The sequence below is a fragment of the Garra rufa genome, chromosome 23 (genome assembly GCF_049309525.1).
Source record: "Garra rufa chromosome 23, GarRuf1.0, whole genome shotgun sequence".
NCBI lineage: Eukaryota > Metazoa > Chordata > Actinopteri > Cypriniformes > Cyprinidae > Garra > Garra rufa.
The window spans coordinates 18560588-18582658 of record NC_133383.1 but is presented as its reverse complement, the minus strand read 5'-3'; the positions used below and the strand labels follow the sequence as shown (position 1 = coordinate 18582658).

The 22071-nt window shown below is 37.6% G+C and overlaps 1 protein-coding gene across 5 annotated transcripts in view; it reads left to right on the top strand.

Moving 5' to 3' along the window:
- Positions 1-22071, top strand: part of auts2a (activator of transcription and developmental regulator AUTS2 a) — a 473806-nt gene that overhangs the window by 209260 nt on the left and 242475 nt on the right. For all 5 annotated transcript variants that reach the window (XM_073829732.1, XM_073829730.1, XM_073829733.1 and 2 more), the window contains exon 4: positions 5858-5959. In XM_073829732.1, the coding sequence (XP_073685833.1) occupies positions 5858-5959 (102 nt within the window). The remainder of the gene's footprint in view (positions 1-5857; positions 5960-22071) is intronic.

Sequence of the window (22071 nt, the reverse complement as noted above, 5' to 3'; positions counted from 1 at the left end):
ATTGAGGCAAAACAAGAACTTACTGTGTTGAAATTAATGGCAGATGCACTTACTGGTAGTTTAAATGTTTCATTAGATGCTAATGTCTTACTGTGTTTTTAATTGTTGAGGAATTAGTTGCTGGAATATGAAAACCATCTGTTTGTTATCTTCCTGGAGGGGGAATCTTTACTCAGGCGCTGCTCTCAGGGTTGTTAAAGGAGTTTATCCTTATGGTGCAACCTGGTGGAGCTGTCAGTCTTCATTAACGTCATTATGATTGCACAAGAAAACCCACAGACGCCCGTCTGCGCACATAAACAACGCTTTTATGTACACGCTCGCGTGCACGTACATATGGGAGATGCTTGCTTTCCAAAGAAAGATCATTTTTAAAAGAAACTGCATTAAGTTTGTTATGACAGTTAATCTAGCGAGCAGCAGTAGGTAACGATCATATGCCAAAACCGAGCGGAGTAGTGCCAGAACGAGCATGGGAGCAATAAAAATGAACACAATGGATATCGTTCTTTATGCGTCTAGACTTCAGAGTCATTTCTGAGTTAGCGAGATACCCTATTAAACCTTAAAAGTGGAGTAATAGACGATGTGTGGACATAGAGGTTTATAGACAGGACTGCTTGAGCTTTCTGATTTATTGACTGTGGGTGGAAACCCGATTTGCGCTCAACTTTTTGATGATGGTAATTTATCGTGGCTACCCGCATTGGACTTTTTTTTTTTTTGCTTAACGCCTCTATTAATCAAATCGCTTTAAAAATTACTCAGAGAACTCATAAGAAATGACCAGCATGCCTTGAGGAGAAAGTACTTGTTCATTTTTCAAAGGCTATTTAAGAGGCATTAAATGGAATTGAATGAGGGAAACTAATAACAAATCTGTTCATTTCTTTGCACTTCTTATAATCCTAGTAAAAGGTGTACCTGCTTAACTGGTTAAAGGTAGATGTGCAATCTGAGTTTGATCTTTATGCATAGACATTTGCATTATTTACATGAAGAATAGTACAACTGCTTTCTGTTGTAGTTTATTTAGTGATGCTTTTTCTTCAGAGCCTTTCATCTTGAGTAAACTTCATGCATCATGAAAAAGTGAAACCTTTTAGTTTTCACAATGTTTTCACCTAAATGTTGAACATTGCTGCAGTTTGATGAGATCAGATCTCTGTGTGGAGCACTGGCTGTTGTCAGACTCCTTGTGCAAACAAAAATCTCACTGGATTGTTACAATTAATGGCAAAATGAACGTTTGGAAATGTAAACATTTCCTACTGACACACTACAGCAAAAGATAGAAATAACTGACTTAAAACCATTTTTAGCTGGTGATAATACTAGTGTTCATTTTGGCCACCACCATAAATGCCCAGGATATTTACAGCCAGTTTCTGTCACCTGAACGGGCCAATACTGATCTGAAACCTGTTTATTTAAATGTTTATTAACCAGTGTAAGCTCTCTGCCCAGAGCCACTTATTGAAAAGTGATACCAGCTGTTGCCAAGTTTGTGTTGACATTAACTCTAAGTTGGTTAAATGATAATCAAATAAACAAGCAGAAAATACTCACTGTAAAACAAATGGTTTTAATAAGTCTAATGAAATCAAGCAGGCTTGTAAAAACCTTATCCATATTAGCGTATGAGCTAAATAGCTTAAATTAAATGAGATATTGAATACAGAAGTTTTACAGTAGTTTCAAAATTCATTTTTATTTGTCCATGGTTATTTGATTAGTTGATTGCTAATTGTTCTTTTTATTATTTTATTGTATAATTTATACATATTATTCAAATTATTTATTTACATTTATGTCATTTTTGTAATGCTGGTAATATTGTTTCATCTTTTATATGTTTCCTTTGAACTTGGGAGCAGAATGAATGTTGAAGTTGAGAAGAAAGTGTAAAAAATGTGAAAACCTGTGGTACTGTTAAAGGATCACTTCCAGAACAAAAAATGTACAGATAATTTACTCACCCTGTTGTCATCCAAGATGTTCATGTCTTTCTTTCTTCAGTCGTAAAGAAATTATGTTTCTTGAGGAAAACATTTCAGGAATGTTCTCCATATAGTGGACTTCTATGGTGCCAGTGAGTAAAATAACCGATTGTTTTACTAGCTAAGACCCTTCTTCCTCGGCTGGCATCGTTTACAACCACATTTGGGATCGTTTGAAGCCGCACTTAAACTGCATTTTGGAAGTTCAAACTCGGGGCACCATAGAAGTCCACTATATGGAGAAAATTCCTGAAATGTCTTCCTCAAAAAACATAATTTTCTTTACGACTGAAGAAAGAAAGACATGAACATTTTGGATGACAACGAGGTGAGTACCTTATCTGTAAATGTTTGTTCTGGAAGTGAACTAATCTTTTAAAGAGATAGTTCACCCCAAAATGAAAATTCTGTCATTAATTACCTACCCTTCTGTTGTTCCAAACCTGTAACACCTTTGTTCATCTTTGGAACACAAATTAAGATATTTTTGCTGAAATCCGAGAGCTTTCTGACTTTGCATAGACTGCAAAACAACTGACATGTGATGTTCAAGACCCAAAAAGGTACTAAGGACATCTTTAAAATCAGTGGTTCAACCGTAATGTTATAAAGCTATGAGAATAATTTTTGTGCTCAAAGAAAACAAAAACAAACTATTTTAACAATGTCTTCATTTCCTTTCTTGGCCTTGAGTGTGGTAGTTGTGTCTATGCAGGGTCAAAAAGCTTTTGGATTTCATTAAAAATATCTCAATGAATGAAGATGAACGAAGGTCTTACAGATTTGGAATGACGTGAGGGTGAATAATTAATGACAGAATTTTTATTTTTGTGTAAAGTAACCCTTTTAATGCCATTACATCAAGAGTTATTTGAAATTTGATTCATAAACCATATTTTTACATGAGCTCTATCTCACAGAGTCCACCAAGTGAGTCAAAGGATTATCAGCCAAATTTGATAAGTGCTGCTTTTCACATTTGGTTGATGTTTCTCTCATCTGAAGTCTAAAAGAACACAAAATAGTATTTGACCTTGACTGGGTGATACACTTCCCTTGAGATAGAAGTTTAGATGAAGTTAATGAGGCAGCTTATTGAAAAATAGATGTAGATGCGTATTAGAAAAGCAGTCATTCAGCGCATTCTTTCTCAAGAGAAATGTGACACGTACATAAAAAATGACACCTGGATGACCTTTCTAACTTTAGACTTTTCAGTTGCTTGTCCTCCTTTTTGTCATTGCCAACTCTCACTCTCTCTCTCTCTGAGCAGTGCAGGCCTCTTATCACGGTGGCCTGCTGGTAGAAGCAAGCGTCTCTGCCTGGAGTCAGTGAGCTCTCCCTCTGAGAGAGATCCTTTCACATAGCTAATGGCTACAGAAAAGGAACAGTTTCATTTTAATTATGTGCTTTACACAAGGGCCCTCTTCCCCGCAGTCCCTTATCCCGCCTGTGCGCCTTTAACAACCCACAGCCTGCACCAGTGAAAAGAGATATTCTCCGACCCTCATCTTATTCCCTCCTCCCGTCCCGCCGCCTTTGTTGGGAACTATCGCAACGAATCTGTTTTTATTCTCCTACGTGATGGGGAAGTATGAAAGAGCGATTGAGACAGAGAAGGAGAGGGAATGTCTGGGAGGGAAAGATAGGGAAAGAAATGAGCGGGCCGATCTATCTCTCCATCTCGGTAAACAACCCCCCAGTGCGCCGTGGCCTACTCTGCTTTTTCCATTAAGTGACACTGCAGTCATTTACTGCTCATCTCGACTCATAAAACTGGCTTTTTATGTGCTGAGAGATGAAGGCGGCGGGTTTTGGCAGGGCGAGGGGTGCGGAAGCAGCCGTCTGAATGGTGAAGCTTCAGAAGACGTAAATCGCAGACCTTGACGACACTCGCCGGGTCCCGGGAGTATGGCATTGTTCTCCAGACTTTACTGGGGCTCAGATGTTTTTGGATTTCATGTCCTCCTCCCGTTTTCCCCCTCGTCCTTCTCCTCTGTGCTCTGCTCTTGTTCTTTATGATTTCTAGTCTGCTGAAGGACACCTGCTGTGAATCTCTGGTTCTTGCATGGGGAGAGTGACTTACTGAACGGAAAACGGCTTTTGATGTGGTTCGGTTGGGTTTTACTTCTCTTTCTCTCAAGTTTGATATGAAGTCAGGCTTCAGTGGCTGAAATCATATGGATGCCATACAGGTTGATGAGCTCACAGAAAAGGCATTTCTTTGTGATGCATCTATTAGTAAAGCTTTATTTATTTATTTATTAGTTGCTTGCTTGCTTGCTTGCTTTGCATTACTCTCTGGGCCAAAGCTCTTGCATATGAAACTTATTTTTAGGGCTGCCCCCTAACAGTCGACTAACCCTTAGTCGATGAGAAGATGCTTGGTCGACCAACATATTATTAGTCGCTTAGTCACAAAATAATTTAAGTGTTGGAGTGTGCAGAGTGTGGAAGCTGAACAGTAGCATGCTCACTGCATGACAGATGGAGGCACCAATGTGATCATTTGCTCTGAAAATACTCTGTCATAAGAGTAATACATCTTTTGAATCTGTAAAGATGCTACGTTTATTTGTATGCACTCAGAATAACAACAGAACATTGTGCTTTTATAAAATAATGAAAGCAAACAGGATGTGCTTTCTGCCGTCTTAGTCTCTGTGAACTTGAGCACGAAACTCTGTGCATACTTGCCTCACAGACATGAAAAATATATCTAAAGAGAGTGAAATGTCTACTTTTGAATGAACCAATTCAAATGGAAAACAAATATTCTCAGATTATGTAATCCGTACGAAACATTCATTCAGGCGCATCCCCTACTGTGGAGATGACAAGTCAGTGCCGACTTCATCTTTTAAGCCGAAAACAAAGAAAGCACTTTTTTATCAATAAATTATTAAAACATTAATGCAGTCTCCTTGCTGTTTTTCCCTGACATTCATAATTATTGTATCTGCCAGTGTGCTGTGGCAAGCTTTTTCATGCGTTTATTAGGCTATGTAGGCAATTAAAGGCAATTAATTATGATTTATATGGTTTATTAAAAAACATGCAACTAATAGTTGACTAATGCGTAAAATGAATGACTACTAGTCAACCAGAAAAATCTTTAGTCGAGGGCAGCCCTACAAGAAATCTATGTATTTTGCTATTTTACATAATAAGATCAGTAAGATTTTTTTAAAGAATGTTTTTAAAAAAAAATCCTCATTCAACTGATGAAAAAGTAACAGTAAGAACATTTCTAATGTTACAAAAAGTTTTCTAACCAGGCTGAGGGATAGAAGTCACGTGCGTTCAGTGAATTGTATTGATTGTTCTGACAGAGTGTCTTTCAGAAAATAAGAAAAGAGACAAAAATACCCTCCATAAAACTCTTAAAAGTTGTGAGTTGTGAAAATTACATGGTATAAGACCTTTATACAGTGGTATTGTCTCTCACAGCTTCATTTTTAATCTGAGGTAAGGTCTGTTGCTGCTGAAAATGTAGCTTTGCCAAATAAAATCGTAATAATATTTAACAATTTTACTGTTTTTCTGTATTTTTCATTAAATAAATGCAGCTTTGGTGAGCATAACAGACTCCAAACTTTCAAACAGTAGTGTACATCCAGTACAGTAGCTGCCTTTTAACCGAGCTGCTTCCATTGGTTTTGTGGTCTGGTCCCTATCCAAATATAATCTATTTAGTTACATAGCTCTAATAGATTATTCTATTCTGATCCAGAGAGCATCAGTATTGTTTCTTCTTTGGCCTGTACATTAGTAACAGTATGTTGAATGTCTTTTAGTGCTTTTTCTCTTCTTGCTGGATCTGACTGTTAATTTTTGGTTGTCTTTGTGTTTTCCAGCTGAAGCCGGGCCAGAACAACTGTAAAGACAGCGATAGTGAGAGCGTGAGTGGAGAATCCAAACCCTCCATCCGGAGCAGCTCCAGAGATAGACTGACAGACGTGAGTCCATTCAAATCAGTGCATCATTCGCAATGCTAACAAAATCTACATTTGTTGGCATTTATGGTCACAAATAATGTGCAAAATGTATTAAAGCTATTCCTATTAGATACTGCATGAATGTTTGAACAACTAGAAAGTATATTTTTAACACCTGAGTTAAGGTAGGCCTGGTCTTGACACCTGATCATTATCAGTGTTTCTTATCTGCCTCGTTCTTAAGAGCAACGAGGTTCAATGTTTAAACAGTGTTTTATAGTTTCTCTTATCCACTCCATTGGTTAAACTGACAAGGCCCTGTGCCAACAGGAACAATAGGAGTGTTTTAAGAGCCGAGCTCTTCTTGAGCTCAGTGTGTGTGCTTGTGTTGTCAGGGTGTGAGGTAGAGGAGCGCGGAGGCTGTCTGCACCCTCAGGCCTGCAGGCTCTGGTATGTGTTTGTGCTCGGGTGGTGATAAGAACATCCTATTTACTCAGCTGGCAGCTTCAGTGGAGACTCAGGCTGAAGCGCGACTGTGCTTATACACCGTAGAAGTGGAGATGACAGAAAGCAGCACGGTGAAAAACGCACCAGTGACTGTGCTTGGACATCAGTGATGTACCGTAAAAACACAAAGCGTATATTTAAAGCGCTGGAATTCAAAATCTACTACGTCAATAAAACTCAAATTTAGTGTATTTATTTAAAAATGCAAATATTTACATATCAATTTGTCAAACTTCACATTGTGGCAGTAATTACCAGCTTTTTAAAATTGTACTATCACACACTCTACACAAATACAGCCATATATAACCCTCTTGAAGCAGCATTCAACCATGTAAAGGCAGTCTATACAGTTTACATTGCCTTGAAAGTCTTGTTTATGCATCTTATACACATTCTCGTGCGGAAGCTTAGTCAGTGTGGCGTAGGCCCTCTTCAAACCCCAAGCCTTGGCTCCCGCGGTGGAGATGTGAGTGTGCGAGTGTGTGCCGGCACTATCAGATATCGGGCATAATTAGAGCTGTCAGCTGGAGGGCGAGTCGTCAGAACAGACACGGCAGAACGAGTTGAGCGCGACCGCTCCTGCGTGTAGCTATAGGATGCTTGGCCAGGCATGAAATGAAATAAGTAATTTGATGTTGACATCAGAAATTGAAATGATACCTGCAGCCCTTCGTCAGGGAAGAGAGAGGAGACCGAAGAGATAAAGCTTGAGAGGGGGGCCAGGAGAAGGGAAGGGAGATAGGAAGAGAAGAAATGTAAGTGGAATGGGGAAAGCAGATAAAGTTGGAGATGAAGCGCAAGATAGGGTTTGATTATTGGACAGGTAAAAACAACCCACAAAGATATGCAGAATGGCTTTTGTGTGATTGGTTTCAACTTGAGTCTTAAAGGGGTAGTTCACCCAAAAAAGAAAATTAGCCCATGATTTACTCACCCTTCAGGCATCCTAGGTGTATATGACTTCCTTCTTTCTGACAAATCCAATCGGAGTTATATTAAAAATTATCCAAGCTTTACAATGGCAGTGTGGTAAGTGTTTCACTTCATGAGTCCAAAACAAGTCTAATAAAGTGCATCCATCCATAATAAAAGTGCCTCACATGGCTCCGGGGGGTGAATAAAGGTCTCCTGTAGCGAATCGATGTGTTTTTATAAGAAAAATATCCATATTTAAAATGTAATAATCACTTTAATCTAGCTCCCGCCATCTGGTCGTACATGGAAGCAGCTCCAGGCGGAAGACCACGTTGCGCCGTGCAGAAGTGACGAACACAAAGGAATTAGAAGTTCAAAACGAGGATTTGTAAAATAAAATGTCGGAGAATTTTGATATAAACCAAGAGTGATTCTTACGTTTTAAATATAGATATTTTTCTTACAACAACGCATTGTTTCAGTTCCCTACAGGAGGCCTTTATTCATCCCCCTGGAGTCGTGTGAGGCACTTTTTATTATGGATGGATGCACTTTATTGGACTTGTTTTGGACTGATGAAGAGAAACACCCACCTTTGCCATTGTAAAGCTTGGAAGTGCCATTTTTAATATAACTCTAATTGGATTCATCTAAAAGAAGGAAATCATATACACCTAGGATGCCTGAAAGGTGTGTAAATCATGGGCTAATTTTCATTTTTGGGTGAACTACCCCTTTAACACGAAAGTAGAATTTGTTTGAGTGAACTGTCTTGTAAGAACCAAGTTAAAAGTTAAGTTTCTTGGTATGTGCATTTCTTTGTTACTGAATATTTTGAAACCCTTGAGTAGTCTAAACAGGAAGTGGTGAAAGGTGCTGGAGATACTTTTATTTTTTTTCCTTTTTTGCTTGAGCAGTTTCTCAGGGTCACACTTAAAGTAGAGCATCCCAGTCCTGAGGGGATGGTGGAAGCAGGTTATTCACAGTCACACCGTAAAAAAGCCACTTCATACCACCATAGAGGTACTAGATAACAGATATGGAGAGGAGGGCCTAAATTTTGGCAGAGGATTGCAGGTATTGCGCAGAACATTTATTCACTGTAGCAGAAAGTTTGAATGAGTAAAAAAATCCACACAGATGAACAGATCAAATCAGTAATTTGAAAACGTTCTGTCAGACTGTAATTTAAAAAAAAACAGCGTCAGTGATTAAGTGCTACTCTCTCTATCTCAATATGATGATTCCTGCAATATAAGAATTACACTCATGTTTAGAATCAATGTAGCTGTTTACATTACCAGTTTCGTTCATGTTTGAAACACAAATTAATATATTTTTGATGAAATCCAACAGCTTTCTGACCCTGCATAGACATCAACGCAAATACCATATTTAAGGCCCAAAAAGGTAGTAAGGACATCATTATAATAGTCCATGTCACATCAATAGTTCAACCATAATTTTATAAAACGAGAATACTTTTTGTGTGCAAGAAAAAAAAAAACTGTATTCAACAATTTCTGACATAGAACGTTCATTGTCTGTATATTCTGGTTCAAATAAGTAAGGCTGAGTAAAAAATTGCAAGTCATCCTCTGTTGAAATCCTCATGTTTACAAAGACTGTTTTATGTGCAGCGTGCCTCATCTTCTGCTTGTAAACAATGCACAGCGCATCCAGGTTCTATGTTTGATTGCTGACTCTTTTGCGTCAGCAGCACCACACATGCGTTGTTGAATAAAGTTATTATTTTTGTTTTCTTTGCGGACAAAAAGTACTCACGTAGCTTCATTACATTACCGATGAACCACTGATGTCACATGGACTTTTTAAATGATGTCTTTACCACCTCTTTCGGCACTGAACGTGTCAGTTGCATTGCTGTCCATGCAAGGTTAGAAAGCTCTCAGATTTCATCAAAAATATCTTAAAGTGTGTTCCGAAGATGAACGAAGGTCTTATGGGTTTGGAACGACATGAGGGTGACTAATTAATGACTGAATTTTAATTTTTGGGTGAACTATCCCTTTAATTTTATCAATTGTAGAAGCACAAATACATCGTGTGAGCAAACATTTAGGTGAGATTATATGTATATATTTTTGTATGTATGTGACCCTGGACCACAAAACCAGTCATAAGGTTAAATTTGACAAAACTGAGATTTATACATCATATGAAAGCTCAATTAATAAGCTTTCTATTGATGTATGGTTTGTTAGGATAGGACAATATTTGGCTGAGATACATCTATTTGAAATCAGAAATCTGAGGATGCAAAAAAATCAAAAAGACTGAGAAAATCACCTTTAAAGTTGTCCAAATTAGGTTCTTAACAATGCATATTGCAAATCAAAAATTACATTTTGATATGTTTACAGTAGGAATTTTACAAAAGATCTTCATGGAACATGAACTTTACTTAATTTCTTAATGATTTTTGGCATAAAAGAAAAATCAAAAATTTTGACCCATGCAATGTAATTTTGGCTATTGCTACAAATATACCCCAGCGACTTAAGACTGGTTTTGTGGTCCAGGGTCACATATATATTTTTAAAATATGACCACCACTCTCTCCATTTCCTTTCTTATAGAGTCATAAGTCCTAAAATGAAAATTTAGCCCCTGGAGAGTTTCCTGAAAGAAATTCTTTATTTTTGACATGTAAAAGTGTTTATCCTTGGTATATATTCATGACGGCATGTGCACACCATTTTCATAAAAGTGAAGCAAAAACGAAGAGAAAGCTTGAGTTGGGGTTACGAGGAGTAATTCTAGCCCTCGTTATAGACCGTTTGGCAGTGTGCTAATGATGTCTTCTCTCTCGTACTCCTTTCCACTGCACTGATGAAAAAAAACCCCGAGAGAGACAGAGGCTGGTGTTGATCTTCGCTTGACAGAGAGGAAACGGGGGTCAAAAGAGGTCACACAGGACATCTTGCTCTCTTCCCCCCCCCTTCTTTTCCTCTTTTACTCAGCCTCTCTCCTCCCTCTCCCTCTCTCCCCCTGTCCCCATGCGCTGCCAGCTCATTAAGCTACAAATGGTGCATCAGTCTTGTTCTCGCCAGCGGTAACCCCAAACCTTGGATAAATTGGCAGGCTTGCTGTATTTGCTCCGAAGCCCCGGGTCCCCTTTCAGCCGCGTTTGAAGCCAGGATGGCGGCACGGTTTCCCCAGGCAGGGTGGCTGGAGGCCAGGGCAAAGGGAAGAGGAGAGAAGGGGATGTGTGGCGGAGACGGGCCGAATCAAACACACATGTGTTTAGTCTCTGCGGCAGGAGTGAAATGCCATCATTATCCGGCTGCCTATCAAATAAATTGGCAATTACAGGGCGCCGGATTCCAGTAAACAGCACATTAATGCTTTTCTTTTGGTGTGTGTGTGTTTGCCGAGAGGGATGGGGGACGGACGCATCGTGCCCCCTGAGCGTTTGCTGCCTTTGCCCACCCGTCACCATCTTGCTGATGAGAGACAAAGCAGGAGACGATAATGAGGTCAGTCCGAGCCGGGAACAAAACCAAACTAAAAGGTTTAAATATGACAGTTAATTTAACATGGTCGGCATTGCGGCGTCCCTCCTACAGAGGGACCGTCCTAAAGCGGCTCTTTAAGTCTCATTACAGCCTGCTAATCTGACGCAGAGAGGCACAGACAGACAGTAAAAAGAGACCGAGCGGCTGAGAGAAAGCGATGACATTACCTGCTCTTTGGTCGCCATAGTGACAGTACTCTGGGATTTCTGGGTAACACGTTTTATTGCTCATTCATCATTCAGTGCGGTCTTAACGGAGGCAGAGCAATGAAATATTTACATTGAGGGTCAGGTGGCAGTTTGGCCTGTTTAGTGGGCTGTCGTGTGCGGGGGTCGGGTGTGTAGCATGTCAAGACGTGTTCTCGGCACACACACACACACACACACACACACACACACACACACAAGAAATCTGCAGATTTTTAGAGTGAATTTATTTAGAGGTTACATCCAGAATTTAGATTTGTGTTTTATTCAGATAAAAACTAAATTCAGAATGATCATCACAGCAGTGCTATTCAGAAAAGAAGAGTCAAACCTGATTTTTGAATGTGAATAGAATCAGAATTCAGTTAGGATACAGAACTCGGATATAAATTCTCAATCATAATCTCAACAGTGCTGTTTTGTTGTAGATATAGCAGACAGACCTGCTTTTGAGTCAGAAGGATCAGAATCAGAATTCAGATTCAGAATTCAATTCAGGTTTCAGTTCAGATTTAAAATCTCAGGAGTGCTTTTCATAATAGATGAGGTAAACCAGATTTTAAGGGTGAATGAACAGGGAAGGATTCATTGATGCAGAATTTAGATATAAATTCAGATTCATAATTTTAGCAGTGCTATTTATGATAGGTTAGACATGCTTGATTTTGAGTTTGAAGGAACAGAATCAGAATTGAATTTTAAATCGTGATCTCAGCTTTTATTTATTGTAGATGAATAATAGATTGACCTTGATTTTGAGTCAGAAGGAACAGAATCAGAATTAAATTTAGATACAAAGTTCAGATTTCAATTCAGATTCATATCAGATAGATTCATATTCATATTCATATCAATTCAGATTCATATCAGATAGCCCTGATTTTGAATTCATTTTATTCATAATAGATGAGACAGACTTGATTTTGAGATTGATGGAACAGAATCAGAATTTAGTTTGGATACAGAATTACATTTTGGATACATATATTTTGAATCATTATCTCATCAGTTCAGAGTTCAGATCTTAATTCAGATTCATATCAGATAGCTAATAGACAGCCCTGATTTTGAATTCATTTTATTCATAATAGATGACACATACTTGATTTTAAGTTTGATTGAACAGAATCAGATTTCAGTTTGGATACAGAATTACATTTTGGATACATACATTTTGAATCATTATTTTAGCAGTGCAGAGTTCAGATCTTAATTCACGTTCATATCAGCAGTTCTATTCGTTATAGATAGATAATAGACAGACCTGATTTTTGAGTCAAAAGGACCAGAATCATAATTCAGAATTCAGTTTAGATACAGAACTTAGATCTCAATTCAGATTCATAATCTCAGAAATGCTTTTGTATAATAGGTGAGGCAAACCAGATTTTAAGGGTGAACAGATTCAGGAAGACAGAATATATATAAATTCAGATTCATAACTTTAGCAGTGCTATTAAGTGTGTGTAACACTGGCTTGATTTTGAGTTTGAATGTATAGAATTCAGTTTGAATAAAGAATTCAGTTTGTTCATAATAGATGTATATATAGATAGTATAAGTATATATAGTATATATAGATTTAAGTATAAGTATATATAGTATAAGTATATATAGATATGCATAGATAGTCTTGATTTTAGGTTTGAAGGAACAGAATCTGAATTCAGTTTGGATACAGAATTCAGATATAAATTCTGATTTATAATCTCAGCAGTTCCATTCATTGTAGTTGAATAATTGACAGCTGATTTTAAATCAGAAGGAACCAAATCAGAATTCAATTCAGATTCAAAATGTGAATGAACAGATTCAGGGATACAGAATTTAGAAATAATTTCAGATTAATAACTTTAGCAGTTCATAATAGGTGAGACAGACGTAATTGCAAAGTTGAAGAAACAGAATCAGGATTTTAGAATTGAATTTAGAATTCAGTTAGAATACAAAATTCAGATTTATAATCTCAGCAGTGCTATTCATAATAGATTAGGCAGATCTAATTTCAAGGTTGAAAGAACAAAAGCAGCTTTAAATAGCTAATTGTAAAGGTATTGTGAACCCTTTTCATAAATGTAGTATTGAAAAATGTATCAAAATTTGACATGAAATTATAGAAATTGTCACATTTCCCTGTTTTTTTTTTTTTAGATCTTCAACCTTTTACAGAAATAGCATTTGTTTACCCATGTGAGAAACTATAATACTCACTACAGACGCATTGCAGCTAGTTTATTTATGCTTGTGTTTCCAGGACTTCATCTAAATGTTCTCTAAATGCAGTGTTATGAAAAATCATTCTTTTTCTGGGTCTCTCGGGCATTCGCTTTGGAACTCTCTGAGTGGTTTTGCGAGGATTTGTAGCCCTCTTGCCATTCTGCAGTGAACATATTTGAGTCCAGCATCGTGGTTAGTGGCTGTAGATTATTAGTTCTGCCTGTGCTGGGGGATTCTTTCGCTATGTGGTAAAACAATCTCCACCCTGTAATTATGGCCGCTGGAGCAGATTTATGTCATATAATATAGATGTTGTTCTTAATGATTACTGTTATTATTTGATTTCTCCGGGACGTGGAAAGAGTCCACAGCCGTTTTGCGGAGAGGTCGTGTTTCTGCCGAAGCTTTTGACCTGTGGATATAGCTCTCTCGTGGCTGAAGTCAAAACAGATTACATTCGAGTCAAACTTTCCGCTCTCTGTTTGTCACGGATCCCCAAACCTCGCTGCTAATTTTGATTATTCTTCTACACAGTTGTTATAATGAGGTCAGGGGCCCTTACATGCTGAGAAATGCCGACCAATTTGCTCTGACATGGAAGTTGTAATTGCTCGCATCAATTATCTAGTAGTTCTTTTGCCGTCTCCATTCGTCACTCCCGTTCTCTCCCTCTCTTCTTCTCCCACTCGCTCTAATTTGAAATGTTCCTTATTAGAGATGAGCATTTAGATATAGCGGTTGCACCGCACCTATAATTAGCTGATTATCGAGGCAGGAGTTAAAGTGTTTGAACAGAAGTTCACAGTGTGTGTGTGTGTGTGTGTGTGTGTGTGTGTGTGTGTGTGTGTGTGTGTGTGGAAAGAAATGTGTCTTTGTTTGTGCTTGTGTGCCAGCATTTGAGGAATTGTAGTGAGGTTGTTTTTGCCTGTCTGGATGACAGTGTGTTTATAACTGTCAGTGTGTTGTGTGAGTGTGGATAGGATACGGAGTGTGTCTAAAGAACAGGAGTGGTTATGATTGCTTTATAGCTTAACAGCACTGCTCTAAATCAGCTGTCAGTCACTTTGACCCGAAACACGGCTGGTGACAGCACCTCAATAAACCTGCCACTCGTCCCGCTCTGCTTTGCTGTTATGCCTAAAACTGACCAGCGCTGCGCACACACGCTTATCTACACAGATAGCATTCTCCCTTTAAATACTACAACTGTTTTTTTATCCTCAAAGTAGAAAACTTTTAGCACAGCCAAGAGCTAATGTGTGAAATATTTCAAAGAAAGCACAAGAAAGCAGAACATTCACATTAAAAATAGATATATTTTTGTTAACATTTTTAAAGTCAACCATATTAGGTTACTTAAGGACAATTTTTAAGGCCTGGAAATATGTATATTAACTTTTGTTGGTATCAGAAAAAACAACAACCTCACTACACTTTCTTGTTTATATTGTTGCAGAATGTGAACTGTATTATTGCACAGAATAATGAAATATAGTTAATCTTCATATCTCAAAATATGAAGGAATATTAGCTGTAGGTATATTACTGTTCTACTAACATGTTTGACAAAATATCCAAGGCATTTCAACAAAACATTTATTTTGTGGAACACAGTGATCAAAATGAGAGAACACTAACCACTGTAGCACGAAAGAAGAATACAACTGAAATTTTGAAGGATTACAGCTGTCAGAAATTAGTAGGAACTGTAGAGTTTATGACTTCAGCACATCTGCGGCTGCAGGACATCGTTTCTTACACTGCGCTGGTGTGATCTTGGTCCATTCTTTTTTCAATCTCTTCCATAGTTTGGTAACTGAAGTGAGTTTTGTAGCCATAACTTTGTTACCAAAGATTTTCCAGAGATTTTCAATCGGATTAAGATCAGGTATCTTGGCCGTTCATTTCATTATTTCAGTGTTCTTAGCTTCAATGAACTGCTTTACCTGTTTTGCAGCGTGACAAGGGCATTGTCTTGCATGAAAAGTGTTGGCTGATTGGGAGATGCTTGCAGGGAAGTAACTGTTTTTAAAGTAGGTTCTGATGAACATTTGCATTCACCCTGCCATGTTGCTATATAAGAGGCCCAACTCCTGCTATAGAAACATCCCCCAAACCGTGACACTTCCTCCTCCACCTTTCACTGACTTCTTTACGCATTTGGGCTTTAGTGTTTTCCATCAGACCCAAATAAATTAAACTTGCTCTCATCGCAAAAGTAAACTCTAGACCAGTTCTCCTCTCTCCACACAACATGCTCCTCAGCAAAGGTGAGCTTAACCTTTTGATTCTTTCTGCTGATGGGAGTTTTGGTCACTGCTAGGGTTGTGTATCGAGAACCGGGTCCATTTTAGAACCAGTTCCAAATTGCCAAGAACCAGGTATTCGATAAGATACGCGCATTTTGATTCCGCTTAGCGATTCCTGCTTTCGCATTTTAATGTGAGTTTAAAGTCAAACGATTTAAGTGAAGGAGGGGACAAAACTTGCACTGTTTGCTTGCAGCACACACATCTGTAACACGAGCACAGAAATTTGTGTGCCCCTTGCTCAAGGTATTGAAGGTGGAAAGAGCAGTTCATTCACAATCCCCACCTTCAATTCCTTCCAGTGTGGGAATTGAACCGGCAACCTTTGGGTTACAAACCCAACTCTCTCACCATTAGGCCATGGCTGCCCCATGAACTGACTTTTCTTTCACATTTACTGTCCAATATGCACAAAAATACGGCAGTATATCATCATAAATGCAGCCGTTTTTGTCTTAAGCGAAAGTAAACAGTAGGCAGTATTTTTAGATCTATGTGCGTTTGGTGTTAAAGAGACAGCAGCCTAATAAACATGTATAATGCTGCCTGTCATTAAAGAAGAAGTTCACTTTCAGAGCAAAAATTTACAGATAATGTACTCTCACCCCCTTGTCATCCAAGATGTTCAAGTCTTTCTTTCTTCAGTCGTAAATTATGTTTTTTAAAGAAAACATTTCAGAATTTTTCTCCATATGGTGGACTTCTATGGTGCCCCAAACAATCCCAAATGCGGTTGTAAAATATCCCAGCCAAGGAAGAAAGTTCTTATCTAGGGAAATTATCTTTTTTTGTTTATTTATTTTTTATTACAATGTATATACTTTTTAACCTCAAAGGCTCATCTTTTCTTGCTCTGTCTGAACTGTTTTTTCCAGTTCAAGACAGTTAGGGTATGTCGAAAAACTCTGACTGTTGTGACTGCTATACAATATTATAATTTTTGGATCAACTTTTGATTGTCTTTTTAATTTAAGCCTTTCAAAGCTCCAGGTGCGAGTCAGAATTTGCTTTGAATTATCAATTATACTCTGAATTGTGCTGTTGTAAATGACACACAATTCAAATGGTTTTACTGAAAAAAACATCTTTAGAGTCTCAAGGCCGCTAAGACATCTTCCTCAATTCATCCACTGTTCACAGGTGTGGACTAAGTTGAACCTGAGAGTGTTTTTGTGTGAATGTGGCAGGAGATTTTGACACACAGTGACAGGTCGGTCTGCTTGCATCACAGCTTGTCTGTATTGGGCTGTCATTATCTAACAGCTAACTGTCCATCATGGGTGATGGGGAGAGAGGGACAACACAGATGAACATATCCACACATGTAGTCAGCACTTACCCATCAGGTCAGGAATCAATCATATTGAGGCTCTAAAGCACCAAGTGCAAGATTTATAACTTCCAGAGAATGAAGTCGACAGTGGCTTGTGAATTTTATAAATTTTATTTATTGGTTTACTTGTCTTGTCTAGCTCTGTGTAAACTCTGCGCATTTCGGTGCAAGATGGTAAGGGTGTAAACTCCCATCTCATTTCCTTCTCCAACTTCAAAATTGCTGCAGAAGTACTGAACCAGTGTTTACAAAGTGAACATGCAAAGAAGATCAAACGCCTTTTACAAAAAAACTGAAACGGCGATGTAGGACCAATTTGAAGGAGCTTTTCAACCTACCCTAACTGTCTTGAACCAGAATACACGAAGTTCATGCAGAGCTAGACAAGATGAGTATTTAAGGTTAAAAAGAATATCAATTGTCATTTTTTTTTTTTAGAAAATAATCAATCGTTTCGCTAGATAAGACCCTTCTTCCTCGGCTGGGATTGTTCAAACTTCAAAGTTCAAACTTGCAGGCACCATAGAAGTCCACTATATAGAGAGAAATCCTGAAATGTTTTCCTCAAAAAACATTATTTCTTTACGACTGAAGAAAGAAAGACATGAACATCTTAGATGACAAGGGGTGGAGTAAATTATCTGTATCAGAGCCTGTTAACAACACAGTACTTTTGAATCCAGTCCAGTTCAGCATCATCCAGTCATTCACCAGCTAACCTTGTTCCATTTTCTACAAATTCCTCTTCTTTTCACCCACAGATGGTAGGAGGAAGGGAGTGAGAAAGAAGCAGACAAAAAGTGCTGGCAGGCACTAGATTGTCTCTTTCTCTTTGTCATCTTTTCAGATCAGAGTGCATATTGTAATGCCATTTAAATGCTCGTCTTTTCCTCATTTTATTTATTATTTTTTCTGAATAGAGATGGATAGCTTGGAGGAATCTCTCTCTTGCTGGCGTTTCCCTCAGTCTCCCTTTAGTGTTAAGGTCAGTTCATCATAGTGAGTTGAATAAGTGGAGCCTGAGGGAATCTTAACAAAGGTCTTGTTCTGATTGGATAATGACAGCACGGGGCCCAAGAAGCAAGAGAAATCGCTAGTTGCCATAGCAATAAGAGACCAACGTGGGTACCATATTCTGAATGTGCAAGAATGCGGCAGAGAAAGAAAGAGGAAAAGATTTTTTTGACTTCGAGCCTGTATAGCAAGCATGTCTGTATGTTTGTATGACACTATTAACAGCATATGGGTGCAATGCATCGGCACCCCTCACCCTCTGCGGAGCGAGCGTCACTTGAGCAAAGTTGTCAAATACATTGCTTTTACAGAAAATACCTTGGCTGTAAGCTAAAATAAACTCAGCCTTGCCCACCAGGATACAGGCATCAGTCGCTTTCATAAACACCAGCACAAGCTCACTTCTCCTGGGCCTACAAATCACCCTGACCTAGAGCCTCCGCGTGTGTGTTTTCAACTGAGCTGCCATGACCCTATTCCCAAAGCCTGTGTTGTAAATATACCAGACTTCTTTCTCTTCCTGCAATTTTTTTTCTCCCCCCTGCTTGTTTGGCTTCCTCAGAGGCGACTCGTGTTTTCACTCCTTAATGATCCTTCCTTATGATGGATAGAGACTGCCTTGCCCAGGCCAAGTAGCGCTGCCGTATCTTCAGCAGACCCAGGTGCTGATGGAAAGGCTGTGTGAGGTTCTCCAGGGATGAGAGAAAGTGGGAAGAGAAGTTGGAAAGGTCCCCTATTGTGGGGTTGTAGGCCTGGTTACTCTCCATTTCTTCTCGCAGAGCATGGCCGAAACTGTTTAGTACTGCCAATCAACTTTCTCACTGTTGTGCTGGATTCGCTACATTGACTTTTGGCTTCTGTAGAATATTTTACCACACTTAAGTGATGTTGTTTGATGCATTTCAAGTTCACAGTAATTTTTATTAAAATGTTTTTAGTAAGTAAAAATAGGGGTGAGCAATATACCGGTAGACATAATCAAACGGTAGAGATTTTGGACTATCGCCTCTATAGCGGTTACACTCTCATGTGATGTTTTTGTGCAACATGGTCACGAAAAGTTAATATCTGTGCACGTTTTTAAGCATTGCGGTTTAAAAACAAGTGATTTTAAGCCATTCAAACGCAATCAGCAGCGAAAGAGAATTCATTTTGCTATATGTGCGTGCTAAGTTATTTTTGCTGCTTTATAGCCCTTGAATGGTTAAATACACACACTTGTATGTCAAAATGGCATCTTTGCAAGTATACTTGTGAACAGTAATTTAGGTCTTAAGTGAAAGCAAACAGCTGAGAAAGAAAACACGTGTAACAGTATATTGGATCCGGGCAGCTCTTAAAATGACAGCAGTCTAACAGTCCTGCTGTCTGTGATTCATGTTAATCAAACAACAAAAGAGAAAAACTCTCACTGCTCTTGACTAAATCACTATTGTAACTTTAATAAGAAGAGACTTTGTACAATCTATGTAGCATTTCTATTTTGTTCTACTGTAGTTTTTTGTCCTATTGCTTGTCTTCAGTGAGCTTGATTTTTGTTTTTTCTAGTATTCATATTTTTTGGTGATTTTGACACTGGTGAAAAGAATTATGAATTAAGAATTTCTATGGTATGATATCAAAACTGTTCATATCATAAAGACCTTATTTAAAGCAAAAATAACTACAACTATTGTGATATATATTGTTACCACAAAATATAATTACTTATATCGTGAGTAAGTAAGTGATTTAAGATTTTTTTCATTTTGTCGTCCACCCCTAAGTAAAAAACTGCAATTGTGAAATATTATTTCAATTCAAAATAACTGTTTTCTATGTGAATATATTTAAAAATGTAATTTATTCCTGTGATACAAAGCTACATTTTCAGCATCATTACTCAAGTCTTCAGTGTCAAATCATCCTTCAAAAATCATTCTAATATTCTGATTTATTATCAAGGTTAAAAACAGTTGCTAAATATTTTTTTGAAACCTGTGATACTTTTTTCAGGATTCTTCTATCAGTAAAAGGTTAAAAAGAACAGCATTAATTTAAAAGGGGTTAGTAAATTTTTAATTCTTCTTTTTTTGAAAGAAATTAATACTTTTATTCACCAATGATGTGTTAAATAAACATAAACGTAATAGCATAGTTTTATATTGTTAGAAAAGATTTATTTATTTTTTAATAAAAACTTGTCATTCATCACAGAATCCTGAAAAAACAATCACAGGTTCCAAAAAATATTTGGCAGCACAACTGTTTTCAACATTGATAATTCTAATAATAAATCAGCATTTTAGAATGATTTCTAAAGGATCATGTGACACCAAGGACTGGAGTAACAGCTGATGAAAATTCAGGTTTGCATCACAGGAATAAATTATATTTGAAAGTATATTAAAATAAATACCAATATTTTATATTGTAATTACATTTTGCAATATTACTGTATTTTTCTGTATTTTTTATCAAATAAATGCAGTCTTTATGAGCATAAGCCTTTATGACTTCTTTAAAAAACATTACAAGTCTTACTGATCCCAAAATTTTGAGCTGCAGTGCATATAACATTAAGACTAAACAATTTGTAAATCAACAAAAATAAAATGTACTTAATAAGGATTCATGATTGAATAATTCATAAATAATATTCACACTAAACAATTTGTAAATAATGCGATTGTAAATTATATAGTAGTGTAATAATTCACTTTTGAATAGTACACCATAAAAAAAATGCCTACTTGAACTTAAGTTTAGATGCTGCCTTAAATGTTAAGGTAAAATGAAATTGGCTGTACAAGTCATTTCAATCATTTTATCACGTCTTAAATGAATCTTGTGTAACTATTTTGATGAGTTAAAGTAGTGAAAAAGCATATTTTGGCATGACTTATTGATCACATAATTTTTACAGTATTACATTTTATCAGGAATTTGTGCAATTCAGTTGATTGGTCATAGGTGGTGTATATATTGACTATTTTCAACAGCTTCAAACGTGACTCATCCAAAGGGATTTTAGAGTATATCTATCTGTTTTTATTGATGTGTTTCAAGGATCAATTGTGTTTTTAGCATGCTGGCATTAGAATGACTGTGTTTGTTTCACAATGTTGCGTTAATAGAGAACACCAAGTTGAGCTTTCAAAAACCAGCTCTTGACTGCTTACCAGCTCAGTACACCAATCGGATATTGCAGTCTGAATGGCCATTATCTCCAGGCCTTCCTGCTGTTTTGTCCTCCATAGGATTTTAATGTGTGAATGTGTCTGCTGGGCTGCAGTAAGAAGGTATATCACTGGGCTCTGAACCATTAGACTGTATTTAAAGGGGCTTTTAACACACTGCAGGCGTCACAGTCGCATTGTGCTCATTGATGTTCGGTTAATGGACTGCGCTGTGTTTTTCAGTCACTCAGACCCAGATCAGAGAGCGTGTCTGAGAATGACTTCATTCAAAGCACAGAACTATATAATCAAAGGAAATGAGTAAATAAAGAAAAGTCTTGTTTTTTTTAGACTTAGTTTTGTAAAAGACTGATTTATAACGAATCGCTAAGTTTTATTGCCTTCGTGATTTAGTGTAAAAACCACATGTTTTCCTCCTCATATGCAAAAGAAAAAAAAACTAGATGGAATGAAAAAGTAAAGTAGTTACTGGGTTTTGATTTCCATCCAGCAGTCGTTTTAATGGCATGTCAGGCCACGCAGGTGGTTGGGGAAACATAAATTCTTGCTGGGTGTTCTGAATCCAGCCAAGGTTCCAGAACTATCTGTCACGGTTTTGTTGAGATTTATGCTTGAGTGGAAGAGGCTGAGTACACACAGAGTGTTAAAGAGTCCTGTAAAGAACAAGCTATTAAAACATCCACCTCAAACCACCGTTACAGTACAACCCTGCTCAGAACTGACATCTGAATCCTGAGTAGAGCCACGGGATCACTACTACTGTTACCACTACTGAAAATGCTTCAATTGGGCATTTTTTGTCATTTTTATTATTTGAAATGAAATATAAATATATAATATACAAAATAAGTAATTGGATTTAAGTGTAAAATTAAGGTTTTGTATCATACCATTTTTACTTTTCTGTTTAT